This window comes from Odocoileus virginianus, chromosome 23 (assembly GCF_023699985.2).
Source record: "Odocoileus virginianus isolate 20LAN1187 ecotype Illinois chromosome 23, Ovbor_1.2, whole genome shotgun sequence".
Lineage (NCBI taxonomy): Eukaryota > Metazoa > Chordata > Mammalia > Artiodactyla > Cervidae > Odocoileus > Odocoileus virginianus.
Genome location: NC_069696.1, coordinates 41,923 through 67,339, shown reverse-complemented (window position 1 = coordinate 67,339; position 25,417 = coordinate 41,923). Strand labels below are relative to the sequence as shown.

General features: G+C 43.1%; 1 protein-coding gene across 1 annotated transcript in view; it reads right to left on the bottom strand.

Annotated features, from left to right (window-relative positions):
- LOC110137287 (antigen WC1.1-like) overlaps positions 1-25,417 on the bottom strand; it is a 69,140-nt gene that overhangs the window by 19,488 nt on the left and 24,235 nt on the right. The window contains 9 exon segments of the mRNA XM_070454159.1: positions 326-643; positions 735-1,043; positions 6,135-6,455; positions 9,975-10,295; positions 15,360-15,413; positions 15,498-15,671; positions 18,314-18,634; positions 22,836-23,156; positions 25,010-25,198. Of these exon segments, the coding sequence (XP_070310260.1) occupies positions 326-643; positions 735-1,043; positions 6,135-6,455; positions 9,975-10,295; positions 15,360-15,413; positions 15,498-15,671; positions 18,314-18,634; positions 22,836-23,156; positions 25,010-25,198 (2,328 nt within the window).

The window sequence follows — 25,417 nt, the reverse complement described above, 5'->3', positions numbered from 1 at the left end:
AAGGAAACTTGATATGTATAAGTAATTTTTAGATGGTTCAGAGGGGAAAAAAACCCTGACTGAAGTATATGCTTATTGTTTACACATTGTTCTTGATGGTTATATGTAGGTAAATAATAATGTTTATTTTTAACTGTATTAGTCTTCTTAACATTTCTGCCCTGACTTGAAAATAGATGAATGATTAGAAGACTCATTTCATAAAAAATAAAGAAATGTCATGAAACATCTACATTTTGAAGCCGGTTTTCCCTCACTCTGTACTCTTGGGGACATTTCACTCCAGGAGCATCCTGAGTACCAGTAGCCCTTCCCTCTCTCTTACCTGAGCAGATCACAGAGGCCATGTTGCCATGGGAACAGTCAGGCCCACCCAGGGCAGTCACAGGGCAACTCCACAGGAAGGACTCAGCCCCTGAGCAGTGAAATCGGACTGTTGAGATCTGATCACTTCCTTCTACCCAGTGTGGTCCTCTGGGGGTGGAGATGGCAACACCACAGCCAAGTTGACGACAGACAACATTAGCGTTGGCCAGACTCCAGTGGGAGGCACAGAGCACTCTCCATCGTCCAGAAATGTTCATCTTCACTTGCCCCTCACACTGAGAGGTGCCATTTGTTATGAGCTGGACTTCTGAGTATGCTGGATTCAAGATGACAGGATTTCAGAAACATCTCATGATTTCTCACCTGAGCAGAGTGTGCAGGGAGGTTAGTCCTGACCTGCATCTCACCTGAACAGACAAGCTGAGCAGCTCCACTGTGGTGACACGTGCCCCCTGGACAGGGCACTCTGGGGCAGAACTGGAGCTTAGGTTCCGCCCCCTCACACCTGAACTCTTCAGCCCAGACCCGGCCATCAGACTCTCTGAAGGGCTCGTGTCCCAGGACAGACCCAGCTGTGCCGCATCCCAGCTCTGCACAGATGACGTGGGCAGTGGGGAGTACAAAGTTCCCATCAGACAAGGGGGTCCAGTCTTCTCCAGAATGTACTTCTACTTGCCCTAAGCAGGGTCCATCCCCTTCAACCAGACGAACAAATCCTAAGGGAAAATAACAAACCAGTGAGTCTTCATGATCCTGTTTTGACAAATGGAAACAGCACATCACAGGCAGTGATGTGAAAGCTTTTCTTTTCCAGAAATAGAGCATGGAGAGAAAACTTGACAGTTTTCACAATTGCATTTCCCCGAGCAAGATTCTGAAGAGAAATTTAGAAAATCAGCAGGGTCAATTTGGAATGACTGAATTCCAAGAGTGTGTACTTTGAGATTGGTTAGAAAAGTATATTCCTTGGTCTAGGAGCCTGGAAACTATAGGGCTTAAGACAGATCATTGGAATGGCTGAATACAAGGAACACATATTTTAGCATTAGATACAGGATGACTTTCCATTTATTTTTATCTTTATTAATTTCATTTGTAAATATTTTGTAATTGTAAATGAAGCTGACACACTGCCAAAAAATCTATAAAAGGAGAAGGAGATGGAGAATGAAAGGAAAGAGGCAGTGAACAAATATACCAATTTGGGGAGTTCCAAGTATCCAATATGGACAAAACATATAAATATTTGGGGAAATATGAGTGGAGTAAGTTTCTAGATATTACATCACCCTCTTCTTCTCCCATCTACCACCTAATCCTGCCATCCTTTTATATTTCTTCCACTTCAGACAAATAAACACCATCTTAAAAGACTCAGATTGATGGAAAAATGAATCAAAAAGGAAGCAATTGCTATAGAAATGGAGTGTAGATGAGGTATGTGGCAGGTAAGGTGGGATCACAAACCAAAATAAAAATTCATCACTTGGTCATAAAAGGAATACATTTTGAAGAGAATGAAGGTAACTCAATGAAAAAAAGATTTAATTTTTCAAGTACAACTCACTGGTTTCTGAATGTGCTCTGATCATTTATTGCTAGAGTTCTTAAAGGTGAAGTATTGCCAAACAATTTCCAGCATCCAATAAAAAAATTACTAGAATTCCCCCCAAAAGAAAAAAGTGACCCATAGCAAGTTTTTTAAAAAGCAATCATTGAAAACAGATTCAGAAATTATAGAGATGACTGAATTGGCTGATAAAATCTTTAAACCATTAATATTAATACATTTAATGAAGCATAAAAAGAAAGGATAAACTAGAAAGAAAAACAAATGGGACTTCTAGACAGTATCTGGAATGAACAATTATTTGGATTACTTTAATGAGAGGTTAAACATTGCAGAATAAAAGAATTGGGAAGTTAAACAAATAGCAATAGGGACTACCCAGGCTGAAGCAGAGACAGAAAAAATAAAAATATGAATGGAAACTCAATGGCATGTGGGAAAATATTAAATGATATAAAATATGTGTATTTGAAGATTCAGAATAGGAAATGAGGAGGAGAAAATGTTAAGAAATGACAGATGGAATTCTTCCAAATTTAATGAAAACTGTAAATGCACTGGTCCAGAAGGTTAAACAAATTCCAAATGAAATCAATAAAATGTTGTTAGAAAACCCTATAATACAATTGCTGAAATCCAGTGATAAACAAACAAACAAACAAACAAAAAGAAACAGTCTTGAAAGCCTTCAAAAAAGTTCGACACATTACATACAGGAAACTAAGACAAGTTGCCCTGACTTTTTATTGGCAATGTAAGTCCCTTAACAAAGTCAAAACATATTTTAAGCACTGGGGCTGGGGAAGGTGTTACATAGAATTCAGTCACCTATGAAACTACTTTTCAAAACTGAATGAAAATTTAAATGATGTCAGATAAATAAATGATGATAGAATTTGAGGTGATCAGACATATGCTACACGAAACTGCTACAAAATGTCTTCAGGATAAAGGTAAACAATAAAAGATGAAAATGTGAATCCACCCAAAGCTATGGACACTGCACTAGACAGTAATTTTGTGGATAAATATAAGCATTTTTCTCTCATTTTTAATATAATAGAATATTTAAGGCAAATAATAGCAACATTTTATAGGATTCATAATGTAATTACAAGTAGAATGTATGACAACAGTAACACAAATGACAAGAACAGGGAAGTGGAAGTTTACTACAAAAGGTTTGACATTGTGTGTTGTGACAAAATGTTATCTCAAGGTAAAATGTGATTATTTTTGTTGTTCAGTGTCTAAGTCATGTCTGACTCTTTGTGACCCCATGAACTGCAGCACATTATGCTTCCCTGTCCTTTACTATCTCACTCTTTTGAATTTGCTCAAACTCAAGCCCATTGAGTCGATGATGCCATCCAACCATCTCATGCTCTGTCAACCCTTTCTCCTCCTGCTCTCAATCTTTCCCAGCATCAGGGTCTTTTCCAATGAGTTGGCTCTTCACATCAGGTGGCCAAAGTGTTGGAGGTTCAGCATTGGTCTTTTCAAAGAATATTCAGGGTTGATTTCTTTTAGGATTGACTGGCTTGATCTCCTTGAAGTCCAAGGGACTCTCAAGAGTCTTCTCCAGCACCACAATTTGAAAGTATCCATTCTTCTGTGCTCAGCCTTCTTTGTGGTCCAGCTTGAATATCCATACATAATTACTTGAAAAACCATAGCTTCATCTACATGGACCTTTGTTGGCAAAGTGATGCCTCTGGCATATATTGTCTAGGTTTATCATAGCTTTTCTTCCAAGGAGCAAGGTGTTTTTTTTTTTTTTTTAATTTTATGGTTGCAGTCACCATCTACAATGATTTTGGAGTCCAATAAAATAAAATCTGTCACTGCTTCTACTTTTTTCTCTTCTGTTTGCCATGAAGTGATGGGAGCAGATGCCATGATCTTAAGTTTTTTGACTATTGAGTTTTAAGCCAGATTTTTCACTCTTCTCTTTCACCCTCATCAAGGGGTTCTTAAGTTCCTCTTCATGTTCTGCCATTAGAGTGATATCTGCATATTGGAGGTTGTTGATATTTCTCCTGGCAATCTTGATTCCAACTTGAGTTTCATCAAGCCCAGCATTTTGCATGTTGTACTCTGCATAAAAGTTAATTAAGCAGGATGACAATATACAACCTTGATATACTCCTTTCCCAATTTTGAACCAGTCCATTGTTCCATATCTGGTTTTAACTGTCACTTCTTGTCTTGCATACAGATTTCTCAGGAGGCAGGTAAGGTGGTCCAGTATTCCACAGTTCATTGTGACCCATACATCAAAGGCTTTCCCATAGTCAATGAAGCAGATATGGATGTTTTTCTGTAATTCCCTTGCTTTCTCTATGATCAAATGAATGTTGACAGTTTGATCTCTGGTTTCTCTGCCTTTTCTATGCCCAACCTGTACATCTGGAAGTTCTTCATTCACATACTGCTAAAGCCTACCTTGAAGGATTTTGAGCATAACCTTACTAGCATGTGAAATGAGGAAAATTGTGCAGTAGTTTGAATGTTCTCAGGGATTCCCTGGTGGCTCAGATGGTAAAGCATCTGCCTGCAGTGCAGGAGACCCGGGTCCGATCCCCAGATTGGGAAGATCCCCTGGAGAAGGAAATGGCAACCCACTTCAGTACTCCTGCCTAGAAAATTCCATGGATGGAGGAGCCTGGTGGGCTACAGTCCATGGGGTCGCAAAGAGTCAGACACGACTGAGTGACTTCACTTTCACTTTCACTTGAATGTTCTCTGGCCTTGCACTTTTTGGGGACTGGAATTAAAACTAACCTTTTCAGTCTTACGGCCATTCCTGAGTTTTCCAAATTGCTGACATATTGAGTGTAGCACTTTAATATCATCTTTTAGGATTTTAAGAACTTCAGCTGAAATTCCATCACCTACGCTTCCTAAGGTCCACTTGACTTCAGACTTCAGGATGTCTGGCTCTAGTTGAGTGACCACACCATCACGGTTATCCAGGTTATTAAGACCTTTTTTGTACTGGTTCTCTGAGTATTCTTGCCACATCTTCTCGATCTTACCTGCTTCTTCTAGATCATTGCCTTTTATTTTCTTAGAGTCCTCAACTAATATCATCAAAAATTTGCTGAAGGTGAAATTGGAAAAGATCATTTTTCCAATGATCTTCCCAACATAACACAGAGAGTTGATTGAATGTGGCTGCTAAGGACCCACTACAGATTCCTCAGGGGTCCCTTGTCTCACCTTCTCATCAGGTGGGGTAACATATTCCTGAGACCCAACCACCAGTATTGGAGAATTTGAAGGGATATGTGATAATATTACCTTAATTCTGGCTATTAGCATGGGATTAATGTCCTGAACAATTCATCAAACATTTCTATAACAACTGGAAATATCTCTGACAAAAACTGTGACCACCCAATCACATTCTAATTTCCACCTTGGCTCAGGTCAAATACACTTAGATAGGATAGAGCCCTTATTATGTATCAGTAATACTCTCTTAACCTCACTGCCTTTAGTTTTGCTCCAGCTTCTGTGTTGTAATTATCAAACTTCAGGCTTTCCTGCAGCTTCAACATCCCCACAAATAGGATGTGAGCTCCCCACCTAGGTGAGGAGGTACACCACTGTCAGACAATCCCCTGACACAAACCCTCCATCTTCTTCTTCCCTGCAACCTAGTGACCTTCAAATGCATCAACGATATCACCTCAAACATTTATAGTGTAACTAAACCCTGACCCTGAATACTGTAACTTGTTCATGGGTCTTCACACCCCATTTTGGGTTACCACTCCTGTTTTAAGGCTTTTCTATTGGTCCCTCTCCCATGTACCCACCTGCTGGCACTCTGTCTCTCTAGGACTTGGGAGTATAATACACTTGGTTTGCCCGCACCTCTCCTATGCCCCCCTCATGTAACTGCACTTGTCTGACCATCCCATGAAAGAATACAAGCTACCATGATGAACTTAAATCCTAGAAGTTCAGCCTGGCAGTTGTACATGTATGAAGCATTTGACCTCATCTCTCTTCCTCCTATGAAGACCACATGACTGGAAAGGCTCAGTGACCAATGAGTATGGCTTGCTTTCTCTCCAGGGACAGGCAAGCCCAAGGAGTCATTGGATCATTGGAATCTTCAGCCAAGACTGTCCTAAAGGCTGTGATCCATATTCTCATAGTTAGTCTGGGAATGAGACTGGGCGGCTTCTCGTGTAGGGGATTCCCTTTTGGACCAGACAGCACTTACCTGAGCAGACTGCTCCAGCATCCTTGTCATGGGAATGGCCCTCTGGATGATGGTCTTTCACAGTAGGGTAACTACACTTGGTAATAGCTGACTCTGGCCCTTTGCAGTAAATATAATGAAACCAAATGGGTCCAACTCCTGGTCCAAACTTAGCCCCTTTGGGAGCATCAACAGCAGTTCCACACCCTAACTGTCTGCATACCACAGATGCCTCCTCCAAGCTCCAATTTAGATCATTCACTGTGCCCCATTCTCCTTGGTGCTTCACTTCCACTCTCCCCTCACAGCGGTGGGCTCCATCCTTCAGTCTCAGTTCCAGAGCTGCAAGGCAGACACAGACACAGGAAATGGTTCACAGAAGAAATTTTAGAAGAGCATGAAATAGTATGCTGGTTAAGTATTAAAAAAATGAATATTCTAATCTCTGGGGGGAAAAAAATCACTGTGAATAGCATTAGTTGACCTCTGTGGTATAAATTTTTCTGCTGACCCAACTCTAAGCTCCCAATGTGCCATCACTGAACCTGGAGCAGGAAGGGAGGCACCAAGTATTTCTCAGGAGCCTGTAGAACCAGCTTCAGGGATACCACCGGGGACAGGCCTCCAGAGACTCTTGATGCTGCCCTCCCTGTAGATGTGCCCAAGGCTACTAGGGCCCAGCTTTCCCATCTCAGTTACAGAGCATGGCCGAGGATCCGGGGAGGAATCCTCCCTCTCCTTCCCTGTCCATAGGGAGCATCTCATCCAGCTTAGGAACAGAGGGCTGGGGTAACAGGCTCTGAAGTGTCCTGGTTATTCCTGCCATCTGTGTTCACATCCTTGTGTAATTCCCATGCTCAAATGTACCTAGAAACTTGCATCTAACAAATGGAATTTGACAAAAGTGTTGAAACGTCAGTTAGATTAGGTTTCAAGATGACTCTGGTTTCTCCCTTGTTGACCTTCCTGCTCTCTCTCTTGCTCTGTTGAAGCCAGCTGCCACGTTGTGAAAACTTATGGGGAGACTCTCATGACAAGAAATGGAGGCAGGCCTCTAGCCAACAGTCACCTAGGGACAGAGGCTCTCAGTTAAACAGTTAAATAGCTTCCAGCATTCAGGTGAGTATGTTGGATGATATCCACCCCTGCTTGAACCTTCAGATGACTGCATCCTTGTAGACATCCTGAGTCAGAGGACCCAGGTAAGCCATGTCCGTTCCTGGCCCACACAAAGTGTGAGATACTAGGTGTTTGCTGACTTAAGCTGCCAAGTTCAGCAGTAATTTGCTGCACAACAACACGTAACTAATGCATGACTTCCCTCCAGAGTCGGAAGACAGAGGGTGAACAAGCTGGAGGGTTATACACGAGCCTTCACTACACAGGAAGAATTCTGTGTGACCAGGTCTGCTGCTTGATCCCAAGCAGAACTGGGACCCAAACCACTTCTCTCTGTCACATCGGGTCTCACCCAGTGTCCCAGGCTCCTGCCTTCCTGTCGGAAACTGAGAAGTGAGCTTCCTGAGACCTTGAATCAGCTTCATTAGCTTTGAATTCAGGTCAGAAAGTGAGAATTTTTCTTATAATCTAATGAGATGTGGTCCCTGGAGCACCATTCACACTGCTTAAGTCTACGCCCTGCCCCCTGTCCTTTTACTCTGGAAACAAAAGAGGTGCATCACAGAGGGAACATCTGGGGAAATGAACTGGAGAAGATCCTGATGTGTAGTCAGATCAGGCAGGTCACCATGACAAAATATCACAGACTAACTGGTTAAACAACAGAAATGCATTTATCTGATTACAGTTCTGGAGTCTGGTAAGTCCATGGTCACAGGGCTGGCAAGGTCTCATTCTGAGTCCTCTTCTCTGGATGTGCAGGCCGCAGCTCTCTCACTGTGTGTTCACCTGGCCTTTTCTAGGTTATGGGCACCCAGAGAGAGGGAGGAAGATGTGTCTCATCCTCTTCTTATAATGTCATGTATTGGATTAGGGCTACATCCTTATGGTCTTATTTAACTTCAGTTAATTCCTACAGGCTCTATCTCTGGTGCAGTCACAGTGGGAAGTAGGACTTCAATGTATGAACTTTGGAGGGACACAGTTCAGTTCATAGACCTGTGAGTCTCATCTATGATGGTAATAAAGATAAGTGGGGATAGTATAAAAGATAAAGTATATTCTAGTTGGAGTTAATATCAAGACATAAATTTTCTTAAATTGCAACATTAAAAGCTCCAATATGGCTCAAAATTTCAAAAGTTCAGTCCACTATTATATACTGGCTGATTTATCAAAATAAGGCAAGGCCACCTGTAGTGCCTCCACAAGTCTATCTACAGTTGGAAACATGATTATGACATTGTGACAAAAAGGATGGTTACTTGAAATGCTAGAAAACAAGTTTTCCTAAACCGATAATTCCTAACTGAAATCAAATGCCCTTTGAAAATAACTCTTTTTAATCATAACATGTTAATAAAGAGGATGAAGGAAACTTTTGAGGAGTGGAAAAGGCTTATGACATAAATTGTGGGAATGATTACACATATGTATATTGATCTCCAAACTCAAAAGTTGTAAATATTAACTATGTACAGTTTTTGTGTCAGTCATACTTAAAATACTTAAAAATGACGGAATTTTTTTAAAAAGAAAGAATTGTTTCCTTAGAGACCTCAAGAGTATCATCAAACATCTGCTAAAGGTGCGGTTGGAAAAACATTACCTTTCCAGTGATCTTCCCCAACATAACACCAAAGAGTTGACCTACTGTGGCTGCTAAATACTTAGTGACAATGTCCTCAGAGCTCCTCTGTGTCACTGTCTCATCAGATGGCATGACACTTTCCTAAGACCAACCAGCAGTATTAGAGAATTTGCGATTATATATGATAATATCTTACTCATCAGGCTATTTTCATTGGGTTAACGTCCTGGACAATTCACCAAACATTCCTATGACAACTGGAAGTGTCTGCCAAAATACTCTAGCCATCCAATCGCATTCTAATTTCCTCCTTTTCTCAGGTCAAATGCACTTAGACAGGACTGAATCCTTATGTGTCCCTTCATGCTCTCTTAACCTCACTACCCTTAGGTTTGCTTCAGTTTCTGTGTTGTAATTGTCAAGCTTCAGGTTTTCTTGCAGCCTCAATATCCCCGCAAATAGGAAGTGAGCTCCCTACTCAGGTGACCAGGTGCACCAGGACGATATTACCACCTGACACAAATCCCCTCTTCTTGTCCTCCCTGTGGCCTAGTGACATTCAAATGCATCAGTGAAATACCCTCATGTCTCTTCCTTCTGTAATGCCACCCAACCCCCCATACTGTATCTTGTTCACAGGTCTTCATCCCCCATTTTTGGTCACCACTCCTGTTTTACCACTTTCCTGTTGGTCCCTCTCCCATGTACCCACCTGCTGGCACTCTGTCTCTCTAGGACTTGGGAGTATAATACACTTTGTTTGCCTGCACCTCTCCTACATCCCCTCTTGGAGTTGCAATTGTCTGACCATCCCATGAAAGAATACAGCAAGCTACCATGATAAACCTAATTCATAGAAGTCCAGCCTGGCAGCTGTACCTGCATGAAGCATTTGACCTCACCTCCCTGCCTCCTATGAAGACCACAGAGCCTGGAAGTGCTCAGTAGCAATAGGTGTGGAGACTTTCTCTCCTGTGACAAGCAAGCCCTTCTGTTCCCTTGAGTACCTAACATTCAAGGAGTCACTGGATCACTGGACTCTTCACCCAAGAATATTGTAAAGGCTGTGATCCATATTCTCATAGTTATTCTGGGAATGAGACTGAAGCTTCTCCTGTTGGGAATTCCCTTTTGGATCAGACAGCACTTACCTGAGCAGACTGCTCCAGCATCCTTGTCATGGGAATGGCCCTCTGGACGATGGTCTTTCACAGGAGGATAACTACACTTGGTGATAGCTGACTCTGGCCCTTTGCAGTAAATATAATGAAACCAAATGGGTCCAATTCCTGACCCAAATTTAGCCCCTTTGGGAGCATCAACAGCAGCTCCACACCCCAGCTGTCTACACACCACAGCTGCCTCTTCTAAGCTCCACTTGTGATCATTCACTGTGCCCCATTCTCCTTGGTGCTTCACTTCCACTCTCCCCTCACAGCGGTGACCTCCATCCTTCAGCCTCAGCTCCAGATCTGCAAGACAGACACAGACACAGGACACAAGAGATTTTAGCAGACCATGCAGTGGAATGCTGGTAATTATTAAAATACGAATACTCTGATGTCTGTAAACAAATGCCTGTGAATAGCAGTTCTTGACCTTTGTGGTAGAAACATTCCCACCATAGCTAGGTCTAAACTCCCAATGTGCCATCACTGAACAGGGAGCAGGAAGGAAGGCACCAGGTATTTCTCACAAGCCTGTAGCACCAGCTCCAGGGACACCACAGAGGACAGGCCTTCAGAGACTCTGGATGCTGCCCTCTCTGTAGATGTGCCCAAGGGTACTAGGGCCCAACTTCCCCATCTCAGTTCCTGCTCATGGCCCAGGATCCAGGGAGGAATCCTCCCTCTCATTCCCCGTCCATAGCATCTCATCCAGCTTAGGAACAGAGGGCTGGGGTAACAGGCTCTAAAGTGTCCAGGTTATTCCTGTCACCTGGTGTTCATCTAATCCCCTTGACTAATCCCCAGACAAAAAATGTACCTAGTATCATATATCTACAAAAGCAATTTGCAAAGTGGTGAGATGTCAGTTAGATTAGGTTTCAAGACGACTCTGGTTTCCCCTTGGTGACTTATCATATTCTCTCTCTTGCTTTCATGATGCCAGCTGCCATTCTGTGAGCTGTGTATGAAAAGACCCTCATGACAAGGAATGGAGGCAGGCGTCTATCAACAACTGGCAAGGGACTGAGACTCTCAGTCAAAGAGCTAACCAAAGGTCTGAACGCTGCCAACATCCAGGTGAGAACATTTGCACGATATCCGTCCCTGGTTGAACCTTCAGATGATTGCACCTTGTGAGACATCTGAAGAGATAAATTCTAGATTATAAGAATATCACACAAAGAAAACTGCTGCTTTCAATGGCCAGCATTTCCACAGAACTCAGAAATGACTCCCATATCAGCATAAAGGAAGAGAGGGCAGGAAGGAATGAGGGCAAGAAGCAAGTGAAATAGAGAGGCTGACAGTCATCAAGACAGTATGGTACTGGCACAAAGACAGAAATATAGATCAATGGAACAGAATAGAAAGCCCAGAGATAAGTCCACGAACCTATGGTCACCTTATCTTCGACAAAGGAGGCAAGGATATACAATGGAAAAAAGATAACCTCTTTAACAAGTGGTGCTGGGAAAACTGGTCAACCACCTGTAAAAGAATGAAACTAGAACACTTTCTAACACCATACACAAAAATAAACTCAAAATGGATTAAAGATCTAAATGTAAGACCAGAAACTATCAAACTCCTAGAGGAGAACATAGGCAAAACACTCTCCGACATAAATCACAGCAGGATCCTCTATGACCCACATCCCAGAATTTCAGAAATAAAAGCAAAAATAAACAAATGGGACCTAATGAAACTTAAAAGCTTTTGCACAACAAAGGAAACTATAAGCAAGGTGAAAAGACAGCCCTCAGATTGGGAGAAAATAATAGCAAATGAAGCAACAGACAAAGGATTAATCTCAAAAATATACAAGCAACTCCTCCAGCTCAACTCCAGAAAAATAAATGACCCAATCAAAAAATGGGCCAAAGAACTAAACAGACATTTCTCCAAGGAAGACATACAGATGGCTAACAAACACATGAAAAGATGCTCAACATCACTCATTATCAGAGAAATGCAAATCAAAACCACAATGAGGTACCATTATACGCCAGTCAGGATGGCTGCTATCCAAAAGTCTACAAGCAATAAATGCTGGAGAGGGTGTGGAGAAAAGGGAACCCTCTTACACTGTTGGTGGGAATGCAAATTAGTACAGCCACTATGGAAAACAGTGTGGAGATTTCTTAAAAAGCTGGAAATAGAACTGCCATATGACCCAGCAATCCCACTTCTGGGCATACACACCAAGGAAACCAGATCTGAAAGAGCCACATGCACCCCAATGTTCATCGCAGCACTGTTTATAATAGCCAGGTCATGGAAGCAACCCAGATGCCCATCAGCAGACGAATGGATGAGGAAGCTGTGGTACATATACACCATGGAATATTACTCAGCCATTAAAAAGAATTCATTTGAATCACTTCTAATGAGATGGATGAAACTGGAGCCCATTATACAGAGCGAAGTAAGCCAGAAAGATAAAGACCATTACAGTATACTAACACATATATATGGACTTTAGAAAGATGGTAACGATAACCCTATATGCAAAACAGAAAAAGAGACTCAGATGTATGGAACAGACTTGTGGACTCTGGGAGAAGGCGAGGGTGGGATGTTTCAGGAGAACAGCATTGAAACATGTGTATTATCTAGGGTGAAACGGATAACCAGCTCAGGTTGGGTACATGAGACAAGTGCTTGGGCCTGGTGCACTGGGAAGACCCAGAGGGATCGGGTGGAGAGGGAGGTGGGAGGGGGGACTGGGATGGGGAATACATGTAAATCCATGGCTAATTCATATCAATGTATAACAAAAACTACTGTAATGATGTAAAGTAATTAGCCTCCAACTAATAAAAATTTAAAAAAATAAAAAATAAAAAAAAAAAATTGGAGAAAAAAAAAAAAAAAAAAAGAAATAGAGAGGCTGTGGTGAATGTGGGAGTTGAACTGGATCATGGCTCCCAGTCTTCCCTCCTGCATTTCGTGCATCTTCATCCTTTCCCCATTCAGCACTTTAGCACCTCAGTCTTTTTCAGCTAGTGAACCTCCTCCCAAATCTGTCTCCTGAACTGCCTGAAATCTACTCCTTAATTCATACAAGCTCCTCTACATTATTGTTGTCATTCAGTCGCTCACTCACGGCCAACATTTTGGGACCAAATGGACTACAGCACATCATTGTTTCCACAGTGGAATTTCTTCTAAACACAATTCATCACTTCTAAAAATCCACTGCAGAGGATAAAATTTCTCTTCCATACCCAACTCCTATGATTAAGAGAAAGAAGTTCCAAAAGTTGAATTTCAATTAAAATAATGAAAAGTCATTCTGTTCTAATCTTATCTCTGCTGCATCACCACCACATTCACCTACCATCACATCGCTAACCATTGTTCCTGAAAATACAGAAAATACAAACCAGTAAGAGGAAACTGGTGACTAAAATTAATAGAAGGAAATTGCAACAGTTCATAAAAATGTCGGAGCCTAAGTTATAGCAACATCATCAGGGAGTAAAAACCACAGTCAGGGTTTAAATGCCAGAGCACTCTCAAATCCTTACATTTTAAAGTATATCCTACCTGGAGTTAATATCAAAACATAACTTTTCTTAAAACTTCAATATTAGAAGCTCCAATATGATTCAAAATTTCAACAACTCAGTCTATTTCTATTTATTGGCTGACTATTCAAAATAAGGCAGGGCTGCTTGTAATGTTTCCACAAGTTGATCCACAGTTGGAACCATGATTATGACATTGTGACCATAAGGACAGTTATTTGAAATGTTAGAAGAAAACTTTCTTAAACCAATAATTCTTAACTGAAATCAAGCGCCCTTTGAAAATAATTCTTTTTAATCATAACGCGGTAATAAAGAGGATGAAGAAAAACTTTTTGAGGAGATGTTCAGGCTTATGGCATAGACTTTGGTAATGATTACACAGATATATACTGATGTCCAAACTCAAAAGTTGTAAATATTAACTATGTATGGCTTTTGGTATGTTAATCATACCTCAGTAAAAGATCTGTTAAAGGTGAGATCGAAAAAGATCACTTTTCCAATGATCTTCCCCAATAAAACACAGAGAGCTGATTGGCTGTGCCTGCTAAGGACCTACTGCTGATGTCCTCAGAGCTCCCCAGTCCCACCACCTCAGCTGCTGGGAGAATACTTTCTTGAGACCCAACAGTCTCTATTAGGGACTTTGCCGTGATATTTGATATTATTTTCCTCATTCCAGCTATTGCGGTGGGTTTATACCCTGGAAGGACATCTCTGATGACTCAGTGGTTAAGAATCTGCCTGCAATGCAGGAGACAAAGTTTGAGTCCCTGGATTGGGAAGATCCCCTAGAGGAGGGCCTGGAAGCCCTCCTATATTTTTGCCTGGAGAATCCCATGGACTGAGGAGTTTTGTGGGCTATAGTCCACTGGGTTGCAAAATCAAACATGACAACTGAAGTGAATGAGCACTCACACACGTATACCCTGGAAAGTGCGTCAAACACTCTGAAACAACTGGGAACATTTCTCTCAAATACTGTGACCACCCAATCACGTTCTAGTTTCCACCTTGGCTCAGATCAAATAACACAGAAAAAAATCGATCCCTTATTATATATCATTTCAAGTTCTTTTAACCCCACTGTCCAGTTTCTGTATCATAATTGTTGAATTTCAGGTTTTCCTGCAGCCCTCAACATCCCTACAAATAGGATGTGAGCGTCCCACCCAGACAATCAGGTGCACCAGAGTGGTGAGCCTATTCCCTGCTACAAATTCCTCTTCTCATCCTTCCCCGTGACCTAATGACATTCAAATGCACCAGTGAAGTCCTCCCTTGCCTTTTCCTTGTGTGACACCACCCAGACCCCCAGTAATGTCACTTGTTCATGGGTATCCACTCCCTTCTTTGGTCCTCACTTCTAGATTTATCTTTGTCAATTGGTACCTCCCTCATAACCCACCTAATGATATCTGTCTCTCTAGGATCTGTGAATATAATGAAATATGCTGCCTGAATCTCCCATGTATTCCTTCTTGTCTGACCATCTCATGAAAGAATAGAAAAAGCTACCATGATGAAATTAATTCATACAGGTCCAACCTGGCACTTGTACATGTATGAAACACTTGAGCTCACCTCCCTGTCTCCTATGACACATCACAGAGACTTGAGGGACCAGTGACTATGGGTCTGGAGACTTTCTCTCCAGGGACAAGCAAGTCTTTATGTTCCTTTGAGTACCTAATATTCAAGGTATTACTGTGTGAGGGGAATTTTCACCCAAGTGTGTTCTAAAGGCTGTGATCCACAGTCTCAAATTTACTGTGGAAATGAGACCTAGGGTTTTTCCTACAGGGGATACCATCCCAGACCAGGCAGGACTTACCTGAGCAGATTGCTCCAGCATCTTGGTCATGGGAAAGGCCCTCAGGACGATAGTCTTTAAGAACAGGATAAGTGCAGTCTGTGAGCACTGACTCTGTCCCTTTGCAGTAAATATACTGGAACCAAATGGGGCCAATACCTGGTCCAAAATGAGCCCCATTAATGGCAGCTCCACACCCCAGCTGTCTGCACACCACAGTTGCTTCCTCCAAGCTCCAATTCAGATCATTCACTGTGCCCCATTTCCCTTGGTGCTTCACTTCCACTCTTCCCTCACAGCTGTGGGCTCCATCCTTCAGCCTCACCTCCAGAGCTGCAAGACAGACACAGAACAGAGCAGAAATTTTAGGAGACCATGTGGTAGTATACTGGTAAGTACTAAAAAAAGGAAAATTCTGGTGTCTGAAAACAAAGCCCTGTGAATAGCATTTCTTGACCTTTGTGGTAGAAATGTTGCCATCATGGCCAACTCTAAGCTCCCAATGTGCCATCACTGAATATGGAGCAGGAAAGGAGGCTCCAGGTATTTCTCATGAGCCTGTAGAACCAGCTCCAAGGACACCACGGAGGACAGGCCTTCAGACACTCTGGATGCTGCCCTCCCTGTAGATGTGCCCAAGTCTACTAGGGCCCAGCTTCCCCATCTCAGTTACAGCTGATAGCCCGGGATTCAGAGAGGAATCCTCCCTCTCCGTTCCTGTCCATAGGGAGCATCTCATCCAGCTTAGGAACAGAGGGCTGGGGTAACAGGCTCTAAAGTGTCCTGATTATTCCTGCCGCCTGGTGTTCCTGTCCTTGTATAATCCCCACACTCGAAAGTACCTAGTAATGTGTATCTAACAAATGGAATTTGGCAAAAGTGATGAGATGTCAATTAGATTAGGTTTCAAAATGAGTATGGTTTCTCCCTTGCTGACCTTTCTTGCTCTCTCTCCTGCTCTGATGAAGCCAGCTGCCACATTGTGATCTAATTTGGAGAGACATCTATGACAAGAAAGGGAGGCAGGCCTCTAATCAACAGCCAGCCAGGGACTGTGACTCTCAGTTCAACAGTCCACCAAGGTCTGAATGCTGCCAACATTCAGGTGAGTATGTTGGACGATATCCTCCCCTGACTGAACCTTCAGCTGATTGCATCCTTGTGAGACATCCTGAGTCCAAGGACCCCATTAAGTCATGTCAATTCCTGACCCACAGAAAGTGTGAGATACTAGGTGTTTGCTGACTTAAGCTGCCAAGTTCAGCAATAATTTGCTGTACAGTAACACATAACTAATATAGGGTTTCCCTCCAGAGTCAGAAGACAGGGGGTGAACAAGTTGGAAGGTTATACATCAATCTTCACTACTTCATCCAGACAAGACTTCTTCCTGTGTAACCAGGTCTGCTGCCTGGTCCCACCTGGAACTGGGACCCAAACCACCTCTCTCTATCACATCAGGTCTCACCCAGTGTCCCAGGCTCCTGCCTTCCTGTCGGAAACTGAAAAGTGAGTTTATTGAGACCTTGAATCATCTTCATTAGCTTTGAATTCATGTAAGAAAATGAGAAATTTTCTTATAACCTAATGAGATGTGGTCCCTGGGGACACCATTCACACTGCTCAGGTCTCGCCTGGCCCCATATGCTTCACTCTAAAACCAGCAGTAGTGAATCAAAGAGAGGAACATGTGGAGAAATACTGAACTGGAAAAGATCCTCATGCGTTAGAAGTCTCCAGCTGGTGCCTACCACAAGATACCACAGACTGGCTGGTTAAATAACAGGAACGCATTTATTTTATCAGATTTCTGAAGATTGGGAAGATCACTTTTCCAACAACCTTCCCCAGTTTAGCCCCCAGGAGCTGCTTGTCCATGGCTGCCAAGACCTGATGCAGGTGTCCTAATATCCTCCCCTGTCCCACATGCCAGCATCTGGCATGGCCCTTTGTTAAGACCAATCAGCTCTATTAGGGAATTTGTTGTGATGTCTGATCATTTCTTCCTCAGTTTCAGCTATTCTGATAGGATTAATGTCCTGGACAATTCATCAAACATTTTGATAACAACTGGGAATACCTCTGGCAAACACTGTGATCACCCAGTCACATTCTAATTTCTACCTTGGCTCAGTTCAAATACATTTAGACTGGATTGAGCCCGTGTTATGTATCATGTCAGGGTCTTGTAACCTCACTGCCCTTAGTTTTGCTGCAGCTACTGTGTTGCAATTGTCAAACTTCAGGTTTTCCTGCAGCCTCAACATCCCCACAAATAGGATGTGAGCTCCTCACCCAGGTGAGCAGGTGGGGAGAGTGATGAGTGTGATGAGACTAGCCCCTGACACAAATCCCCCATCTTGTCCTCCCCTGTGACGCAGTGACCTTCAAACGCACCCATGAAATCCTCTCACATCATGTCATAGTATAGCTACACCTGGACCCCGAGTATTGTCACTTCTCCATGGGTCTTCACTCTCTCTTTTGTGTCTCTGCTGCTTCGTAGAGCCTGATCTCTTGGCACCTCCCCATGTAGCCACCTAATAAAACTTTCTAGGATGTCTCTCCAGGATCTGTGAATATCATAAACTTTGTTTATGCACCTCTCTTCTATCCCTTGTTATAACCATACTTTTCTGACCATCTCATGGAAGAATACAACAGGCTACCATGGTGAACCTAAATCATAGAGGTCCAACCCAGCAGCAGCACACGTATGAAACATTTGAGCTCACTTTCATGCCTCCTGTGATATGTCACAGAGACTGGAGGGACCAGTGACTATAGATCTGGAGACTTTTTCTCCATGGCCAAGTAACTCCTGATGTTTCTTTGAGCACCTAATGTTTGAGAAATCACTGGGATTCTCAACCAAGTATGTACTAATGGGTGCGACCTGTATTCTCATGTTATTTCCAGAAAGAGATTGAGGCTTTTCCTGCTAGAAATTCCCTTCCAGACCGGACAGGACTTACCTGAGCACACTGCTCCAGCATCCCCGTCATGGGAAAGGCCCTCAGGACGATGGTCTTTAAGAGGAGGATAACTACACTGAGTGGGCAGTGACTCTGTCCCATTGCAGTAAATATACTGAAACCAAATGGGGCCAGTCCCTGATCCCAAATAAGCCCCTCTGGGAGCATCAGTGGCAGCTCCACACTTCAGCTGTCTGCACACCACCTGTGCCTCCTCCATACTCCAGTTCTGATCATTCACTGTGCCCCACTCTCCTTGGTGCTTCACTTCCACTCTCCCCTCACAGTGGTGGGCTCCATCCTTCAGCCTCACCTCCAGAGCTGCAGAGGGACAAGGACACAGAAGAAATTTTAGGAGGCCATGAAGTGGTCTACTGGTAAGTATTAAAAAATGGAATATCTGATTTCTGAAAATGGACATGAGTTTGAGCAAACTCCATAAGATAGTGAAGAAGAGGGAAGCCTGGCCTTTTGTAGTCCATGGGGTCACAGAGAGTTGGAAATGACTTACCGACTGAACAACAATAACTAGGCACATGGGAATACTAATAGTTTCTTGCTTATTTGAAATGAAGCATAACCATGTAATCTGACTTATCCCATGAAGTGTGAGAACAAATAATGTCACTTTTACAAAGAAACATTTAACAGTCAATATATTTTCTACTAAGGAAAATCTTGCAGCGTTTTGTTAAGATGGTAGCATAACAATATGGTAGGACATTCAACAACCTGGTGCTTGATAAATTATAATAAACAGAGACCCTGGAAAACTGAATACAATACATCATATGAGAAAAATAATAGCTATTAGTACATTATAACCTGGCTTACTTTGGCTATAGTTATAAGAAATAGAAGAAAATTAAGAAAAAGAAAATATTAAGATAGAGACTTAGCATATATTACCTCAAATTGCAAAGCAGTTACACTAAAACCTAAGTCCCTAAGAACATGAGAAACAAATAACAAGTAAACTGAAGCCTCAAATATACTAAGAAATCTTGCCAATCTCAAACTCTATAATCAAAAAACACTCTTTTAAAGAATAAAGCCCTGGAAAGTGACTTCACCAAATTGATGGTGTAGGAGACAGGCACTTTCATCCCCCCCAAAAAAGATCAACAATTAAGCAGTTATCTATAGACAGAAGCAACTCTGGACAGATCTGGAATCCTCTTAATAAATTTTAGCAACACAAAGATATCATCATTTTTCCAGTATCATTCCATCCCCCAAGCCAGCATCATTCGATGCCAAGAGAGTTCCCCTTGCCAGGAATATCAGAGCAGGCTGATAAACCAGAGTTCTGGCCTTGTGGGGCAACACGTGAAGGTTGTGTTTGAGTTTCACCTCACCCAGACCCACAAAGCTGAGACACATATAAAGACCTGGAATAAGGAAGAAAAGAAGGGGCTACAGCAGCTGCCACACAACAGGAACAACTGCAGTTCACAGTGTCCTGCTCTGTAAACAAATTCAGCAGATTCTGCCCCTGAAGAAACCAATGCTGCAAACCTCCTGCAGATTTCACCAGATCACCCACCCCGGTAACACATTCACTGATGTCAGATCCAGAGTATCTCCAGCTTCACTTCCTCCAGAGCCCAGCAACAGCACTGGCAACAAGCTCAGTTTTCTGGCTGAACAAGTGCAAGTTTTTGTTCAGTCGCCCAGTCATGTCTGCCTCTTTGTGACCCCATGGACTGCAGCAAACCAGGCATCCCTGTTCCTCACCATGTCCCGAAGTTTGCCCAAGCTCATGGCCCTTGCATCATCTGCAAGGCACTAGTCTAAACACAAGGTGCTGACCCCAATACCATGGATGTGCTCATGGCTAGACCCTCCAACTGTGCGCTTGAATCCCACCAGCCTGGCACCCATCAGCAGGCTCCACTGCAGTGTGCAGACCCGGGGAAGAGAGTGCAGCCGTGGGAGAGCACATGGAGAGCCAGAGTCCCGCAGGCTGCCAGGGAGCCCTGCGATGGCCCAGGCCCTAGCTGCCTTCTTGGGTCCCCACCACTACATGTGTGTCTATAACTGGCACCTCCCCTATACAGGCAGAATTTGGTACCCCAAAAAACCAAAACAGAAAACAAATCTGAGTAGAAGAATTTGCGAAAGAAATAGATTTCATATAAAAATTTCCCACACAAAAAAACTGCAGCTTTCAAGGGTCAGCACTTCCACAGAGCTCTGGAACAACTCTACATCAAGATAAAGGAAGAGAGGGCAGGAAGGAATAAGGACAGGGAGGAAGTGTAACACAGGCTGTGGTGAACGTGGGAGCTGACCTGGATCATGATCCCAGTCTTCCCTCCTGCAGTCCTTATATTCTCACCCCTTCACCATTTTGTTAGAAATGGTTTCATCATACTTGAAATGCTAGAAAACCAGTTTTATGAAAACAAAAATTACTACTGAAACTCAAATGCCCTTTCAAAATTTGTTTTTAGTGGTAACACTGTAATAAAAGAGGATGAAGAAAACTTATGAGTAGATTAACAGGTTTATGGCATAGGTTGTGATAATTGTTTCACAGATGTATACAGATCTCCAAACTCATCAAGTTGTGAATAGTAACTGCTGCTGTTGCTAAGTCGCTTCTGTCATGTCCAACTCTGTGTGATCCCATAGACGGCAGCCCACCAGGCTTCCCCGTCCCTGGGATTCTCCAGGTAAGAACACTAGAGTGGGTTGCCATTTCCTTCTCCAATGCATGAAAGTGAAAAGTGACAGTGAAGTCGCTCAGTTGTATCTGACTCTCAGCTATCCCATGGACTGCAGCCCGCCAGGCTCCTCCGTCCATGGGATTTTCCAGGCAAGAGTACTGGAGTGGGTTGCCATTGCCTTCTCCAAATAGTAACTAGGTACAGCTCTTTGTACGTTAGTCATATCTCAATAAAGGAGATTTTAACAAAGGAAAAGAATTGCTTTTTTAGCACCCTCAGGTGAAAGTGTTATTTGCTCAGCTGTGTCTAAACTCTTTGTGACACCACAGACTGTAACCCACCAGGCTCCTCTGTCCATGGGATTCTTCAGGCAAGAATACTGGAGTGGGTAGCTATTTTCTTCTGCAGGGGATCTTCCAAACTCAGGGATCGAACTGGGGTCTCCTGCCTTACAGGCAGTTTCTTTACCACCTGAGCCACTAGGGAAGCCAGGAGCCTCAAGAGTATTATCAAAGATCTGCTAAAGGTGAGGTTGGAAAAGATCACTTTTCCAATGATCTTCCCCAACAAAACACAGAGAACTGATTGGCTGTGCCTGCTAAGGACCTACTGCAGATGTCCTCAGAGCTCCCCAGTCCCACCACCTCAGCTGCTGGGAGGATCCTTTCCTGAGATCCAACCACCTCTATAAGGACTTTGCCATGATATCTGATATTATCTTCCTTATTCCAGCTATTGTGGTGAGATTTATGCCCTGGAAAATTCATCAAACATTCTGATAACACCTGGCAACATCTCTGGCAAACACTGTGACCACTCACATTCTAGTTGCCACCTTGACTCAGGTCAATTACATGTAGACAACACTGGGACCTTCTGTATCATTTCAAGTTTACCTAACCTTAACTGACATTAGCTTTGCTTGAGCTTTTGTGTTGTAATTGTCAAACCTCGGGTTTTCCTTTTCCCTCAGCATCCCCGCAGATAGGATGCAAGCTCTTCATTCAGGTGAGCAGGTGCACAGTGTGATGAGCCTAGCTCCTGCCACAAATCCCACATCCTGTCCTCCTCTGTGACCTAGTGACCTTCAAATGCACCAGTGAAAACCCTCACCATTTTCTTTCTGTAGCTTCACCCTGACTCTCAGCACTGTCACTGGTTCATGGGTCTTAACACCCATTTTGGGTCACTGCTTCTGGGCTGAGCTAGTTCTATTGGTACCTCCCCCATATAACAACCTGATGATACTCTCTCTAGGATCTGTGAGTAGAATAAACTATGTCTGCCTGCACCTCTTCTGTATCCTTTCTTTTAGTCACACTTGTCTGGCCATCTCATGAAAGAACACAATAAGCTACCATGATGAACCAAATGCATACAGGTCCAATCCAAAAGTTATACATGCATGAAACATTTGAGCTCACCCTCCTGCAGACCTGGGTTCGAACCCTGCATCACAAAGGTCCCCTGTAGAAGGGAGTGGCAACCCACTTCAGTATTCTTGTCTAGAAAATCCCATGGACAGAGGAGCTTGGTGGTCTGCAGTCCAGGGGGTGGCAAAGAGTCGGACACAACTGAGCAAGTAAAACTTTCACTTTCTTCCTCCTGACTTCTATGACATACCACAAAGACTGGAGGGACCAGTGACTATGGGTCTGGAGCTTTTCTCTCCAGAGCCAAGCAAGTCCTTTTGTTTTTTTGAGCATCTAACATTCATGAAATCACAGTGTGAGTGAAATCTTCACCCAAGTATGTTCTAAAGGCTATAATCCATATGCTTGTAGTTAATCTGGGAATAAAACTGAAAGGTTTCCTGAAGGGAAGCCCCTCCCAGACCAGAAAGGACTTACCTGAGCAGACTGCTCCAGCATCCTTGTTATGGGAATGGCCCTCAGGATGATGGTCCATAACAACAGGATAACTACACTCAGTGATAGCTGACTCCTGCCCTTTGCAGTAAATATAGTGAAACCAAATGGGTCCAATTCCTGGTCCAAATTTAGACCCTTTGGGAGCATCAACTGCAGTTCCACACCTCAACTGTCTGCACACCACACGTGCCTCCTCCATGTTCCAATTGTAATCATTCACTGTGCCCCATGCTCCTTGGTGCTTCACTTCCACTCTCCCCTCACAGGGGTGGTCTCCATCCATCAGCCTCAGTTCCAGAGCTGCAAGAGAGACACAGACACAGGACACAGGGGAGATTTTAGGAGACAATGCAGTGGTATGCAATTAAATATTTAAAAATCTCTCTGAGGGGGAAAAAAAGTCCTGGTGAACAGCATTTGTTGACTTCTGTGATATAAATATTCCCACCATGGCCAACTCAAAGCTCCCAATGTGCCATCACTGAACCTGGAGCAGGAAGGGAGGCACCAGGTATTTCTCATGAGCCATGAGCCTGTAGAACCAGCTCCAGGGACACCACTGAGGACAGGCCTTCAGAGACTCTGGATGCTGCTCAAGGCTGCTAGGGCCCAGATTTCCCATCTGTCCCATGAGTTGCAGCTCATGGCCCAGGATCCAGGGAGGAATCGTCCCTCTCCTTCCCTGTCCATAGGGAGCATCTCATCCAGCTTAGGAACAGAGGGCTGGGGTAACAGGCTCTAAAGTGTCCCGGTTATTCATGCCACCTGGTGTTCGTGTCCTTGTGTAATCCAATACCATATTTGAAAAATATTGGCTGAGAATTTTGCAGAATTGATGACAGATACCAAGCCTTAGAGTGAATAAGTACAATAAAACTAAGGGAACACATATGAAAAGCTATTAATTTGTAGTCACATCACTGTTGTAAACACTACTCAGTTTAGTGATAAGTAAAATTCTCTTTTCCTGAGCACATGGGATAACTAATGCTTTCTTGTCTATTTGAAAGGAAGCATAACCACATGATCTGACTTATACAATTAAGTATGATAAACAATGATGCCATTTCCACAGAGAAACATTTACGAGCCAGTGTATTTTTCTTGCGGGGTTGTGTTGAAGTGGTACAATAATAAGATAATGGGGAATTCGTCAACCTGGGTGCTTAAAAAATTATCATAAGCAGAGGGCCTGCCAAACTGAATAGATCACATCCTGTGCAGATAAATTTGGATTATTTGTTAATACTTTACAACCTAGCTTATTCTTTCTAAAATGATATGAAATATCAGGAAATTGACAGAGAAAAATATTAACATAGAGACTTAGTGTGCATTACCTAAAATTGAAAAACATCTACACTAAATTGCTCACAATATGAGGAGCCAATATTAAGTAGACTGAAGACTTAGACGTGGTGTAAAAATGCAAATTTGAAACTCTATACTCACAACCTCTCTTTTAAAGAATAAAACCCTGGAAAGTGACATCATGAAAATGATGTAGTAAACAGCAGACTTTATCCCCATAGAAACCTCAACAATTAGACAGTTATCTGCCAACAAATACAGTTCTAGAGTGAACAGTAGTCTTCCTCAGAAATTTTAGCAACACAAAGATATCATCATTTTGCCAGCATTCCATCCCTCAAGCCAGAATTATTCAATGCCAAGAGAGTTTCCCCTTGCCAGGAACGTCAGAGCAGGCCAAGTAAACAGGGTCCTGGCCTTGTGGGGCAACATGTGAAGGTAGTTCTTCCATTTCACCTCACCCAGACCTGCAAAGCTGAAACACATATAAAGACCTGGAATAAGAAAGAAAAGAAGGGGCTACAGAAGCTGCCACACAACAGGAACAACTGCAGTTCACAGTGTCCTGCTCTGTAGACAAATTCAGCAGATCACACCCCTGAAGAAACTAATGCTGCAGACCTCCTGGAGATTTCACCAGATTACCCACCTTGTATGCACATTCACTGACATCAGACCAAGAGTATCTCTACCTTCACTTCCTCCAGAGCCCAGGAATAGCACTGGCAATCAGCTCGGTTCTCTGGCAAGACACTACTCTAAAGTCAAGGTGTGAGCCCAGCACCATACATGTGCTCATGGCTAGACCCTCCAACTATGCACTCGAATCCCCCCAGCCTGACACCTGTCAGCAGGCTCCACTGCAGTGTGCGCGCCCGGAGGATCAGACTGCAGCTGTGGGAGAGCACATGGAGAGCTAGAGCCCCCCGGCTGCCAGGGAGCCCCTCCATGGCCCAGGCCCTTGCTGCCTTCTTGGGGGCCCACCACTACATGTGTATCTGTAACTGGCACTTCCCCCACATAGGCTAACTCTGGTATGAAAAAAAAAAAAAAGAGAGAGATCTCTACATGGTCTTATATTTGCTAAAGAAATAGATTCCATATTATAAAAGTTTCTCATAGTCTATTCTACAAACTTGAAAGGCCAGAACTTCCAGAGCTCAGAAGTGACTCCCGCATAAAGACATAGAAGACAAATCAGGAAGGATGCGAGCATGAAGGAAGTATAACACAGAAACTGGTGAATGTGG